The 3,053-nt window shown below is 37.0% G+C and overlaps 1 protein-coding gene across 1 annotated transcript; it reads right to left on the bottom strand.

The window, feature by feature from the left end:
* Nucleotides 11-1,192, bottom strand: LOC104784429 (pentatricopeptide repeat-containing protein At3g60980, mitochondrial-like). The gene has a single exon (XM_010509457.1). The coding sequence runs from the start codon at nt 1,190-1,192 to the stop codon at nt 11-13; it is 1,182 nt and encodes a 393-aa protein (XP_010507759.1).

The following is a 3,053-nucleotide window of genomic DNA, read 5'->3' on the forward strand; positions in this document are numbered from 1 at the left end:
TTGTGAAATATTAGAGGCAAGCGAGGCGAGCAAGCTGCCCTAGAAATGCATCAACCATCTTGTTTGAGAGACGAAGAGCATCCTCGGTTCTCCCAGCTTTTAGATATGCATCGATCATCGATGTGTATGTAGAAACATCAGGACTCACCAATTCGTCTGAACATATTTCTTGAAACAAGTGCTCTGCCTCAAACAATATACCCTGCTTGTTAAGCCTTGTGATAATGTTTCTGTAACACGCATGTGGAAACTTCAGCTTTAATGCTTTCACCTTGTGGAAAATTTGGATTGCGCGGTCAAACCGACCAATTTTGAAACACTCGTTCACCATGATATTTAGCGTATAATGATTCAAATTGTGCATCTCCTTGCTATGCAAAACCTGGTCGAATAAGGACCAAGCTTCAGTTTTCTTGCCATACTTGAGAAGAAGGGCCAAAAGTGCGTTGACGACAGTGGCTTTCGTAAGTTTGCGCAACTGTAAACGACTGTAACAATGCATAGCCTTGTCCTCCTTACCTTGCTCGAACCAATACTTCATGTATGTGTGGCTAAAAATCGCAAAACGGTCATAGCCATCACCATGCACATGAGAGCTCCCCAATAGATGGCCCAATACCTCATCGGCCTTTTCAAAATCCCCTTGACGCAACAGCCCCTCCAACTGGGGCGGCTTGTACACATTCTCATCCCACGCCAAATTGGAAAAACTTCTCGGCTGATCTAATAGATCCATGACTTCGTCTTGTCTCCCGGCGTCGACCAAACCTTTGGAGATGAGGGACTGCGTAACGTGATTGGCCAGTGAGGAGTCATAGAGGTTAAGAGCGTCGTCCAAACGGCCTTGGTCCAAGTGGAGTTTGATGATATGATTAAAGTAACCACGACAAGGTGCAATCTTGGAAACGCGGTAGAAATAATGGAACAGGTCCAAGGCATCTTCGTACCTCTTGGCTTCGCACATGGCGCCGATTATTGCTTGGCACGTCTCGTTGAGGCCGATTATGTAATAGCTACTATATTGGCCAGCCAGGCGTGCGTGCTTGGCCGCCGTGTCCAGGTCTCCCAAGCGGATCAGGAAATTAACTCGCGCTCGTAATGCCAGTGGTCGGTAATCCAAGGAAGGATCTTTCTTGACGACGGAGGAGAAGCTACGAAAGGAAGAGAGGACGAGCCGACGACAGAGAAACATGGCGGCGGACGGCAAGTGACAATGAAATCCGAGAATATCAAGATAATACTTTCAGCCTTCAAATTAGGTGAGATAAAATATACACTGAATCTTAAGATATGCTTGCAATTGCCAAAAATTTATTTATTTTGTTTCTATTTCTCTAAGATATTCCATAATTAAATATAGTATTAACTTGTATTATAATAAAATCCAGTTGAGAAAGAAAGCCCTTGTCCAAACGTTCTAGTTGACACAAAAGGTTTCAGTATTAAAGGAATGACAAAGACTCTGTTGGGAGTGGAGACTTTGAAAGGAGCTTATTAAGTGGTGACATGTGTCATCACACACATGAAAGGAGCTGATTTGTACTAAGCACCATCTAAAGTCATGAGCTGAAATTAATTCACGTTACATAATAGTAATGTCATGCGAATAATATAGAGAATGTGTTCATCTTATTGATATAGAGAAGTGTGTTCATCTTATTGATATTTTGGTTTTTGTGTAGCGATTGCAAATGAAAATGATAAACTAAATGTTGATGGTGATTGTGGATTTAATTAGTCATCCAGGATGAATATTTGTTGATGGATGTTTTTGTTATTTTCAGTCCAAGAATGCACTTTTATCTACGTTCTTGTTCCTGGATCAAATTGTCTGGCTTGGGAGATCAGAATATATAAGGTAAGAGAGATCAAATTCAAATCTGTTTACCACTGAGGTCTATTGAAGTTTTGTGTTTTGGCTGATGTCTTTATGCATCTCAACACAGAACAAAGAACGTGTTAAGTTACTTGGACGTATATCTCTTGTCTGCTGGATGGGATCTTCTGTGTGAACAACTTTGGTCGAGGTCCATCTCTTCCTTTCGCTTTCCCAATCGATCCCTCATGTTACTTTTACCTTTTTCACCACTTATATTTATTGATTTTCACTGTTATTAGATTGGTGAGATTGGAAGGCTTTCTTCATCAATGAAGAAGATTGAAAAAGGATCAAGAATGGTAACAAGTATCAAGTAAAGTTCTCTCTCCTTTTATCAAGAATCTTCTAACTCTACAAAATCTTATTATCAGCAACTCAAAGGAGATGTCATTTTCCAAATGTGGCATTTTTAGAAAGATGAAGAAAATGTGGCATTCTCCAAAAAATTTATAAAAAATGTAGCATATTTGGCAAAAATCCCTTTTCAAACATGTAATCAGAGATAAAAGAGGGTATTTCACATATTAATGAATTCACATTATGTAATGTTGGTAAATTGACATTATGATACTAGTATTGACACCATTAAGCTAATATTGATAACATATTTTTTATTGACAATAAAATATGTCTTGACATGATTAAGCTAATAAATTACTTATTTGTGTCCTTAATTCACATGTAAAGCTCTTTAACTTATTTCTAGTTTAATGTTATCTCACCTCTAATTGATTTTTTTTCTAGAGTTTTGACATTTTCTCATTGAGTATCATAACCTAAATAACAATGCTTTTTCTCTGTGCTTTATTAGAACTTTTTAAAAGAAAATACATAATATATTTAACAAATTATATTCAAATCAATATTGTTATTGAATACCAGCTTGTATTGAATTTAGAACAAATTTATATCAAAGATAATCAACACTACAAAAACAAAATGTAACATTTAAATATTCAGAAGACGTCACAAATTTAATAATCGTTCTACATTTAGATCAATGATCAATGGGTATGTTTGCCTTCTATCAGAAAGTATAATATTAATACATTGCAAAATTAATGCAATTTAAACTAAAAACTTCTTTTAAGACCTCAAACAAAAAAAAACTTTGGTATAGGCATCCGATCTCAAGAAGCTCTCTAATCGGCCTGACGAACAGCAACCTTGAGTA

Source organism: Camelina sativa, chromosome 4 (genome assembly GCF_000633955.1).
Source record: "Camelina sativa cultivar DH55 chromosome 4, Cs, whole genome shotgun sequence".
Taxonomy (NCBI): Eukaryota; Viridiplantae; Streptophyta; class Magnoliopsida; order Brassicales; family Brassicaceae; genus Camelina; species Camelina sativa.

What these genes read in the sequence shown, in the direction of transcription:
- LOC104784429 (XM_010509457.1), bottom strand. Translation starts at nt 1,192, where the DNA reads ATGTTTCTCTGTCGTCGGCTCGTCCTCTCTTCCTTTCGTAGCTTCTCC.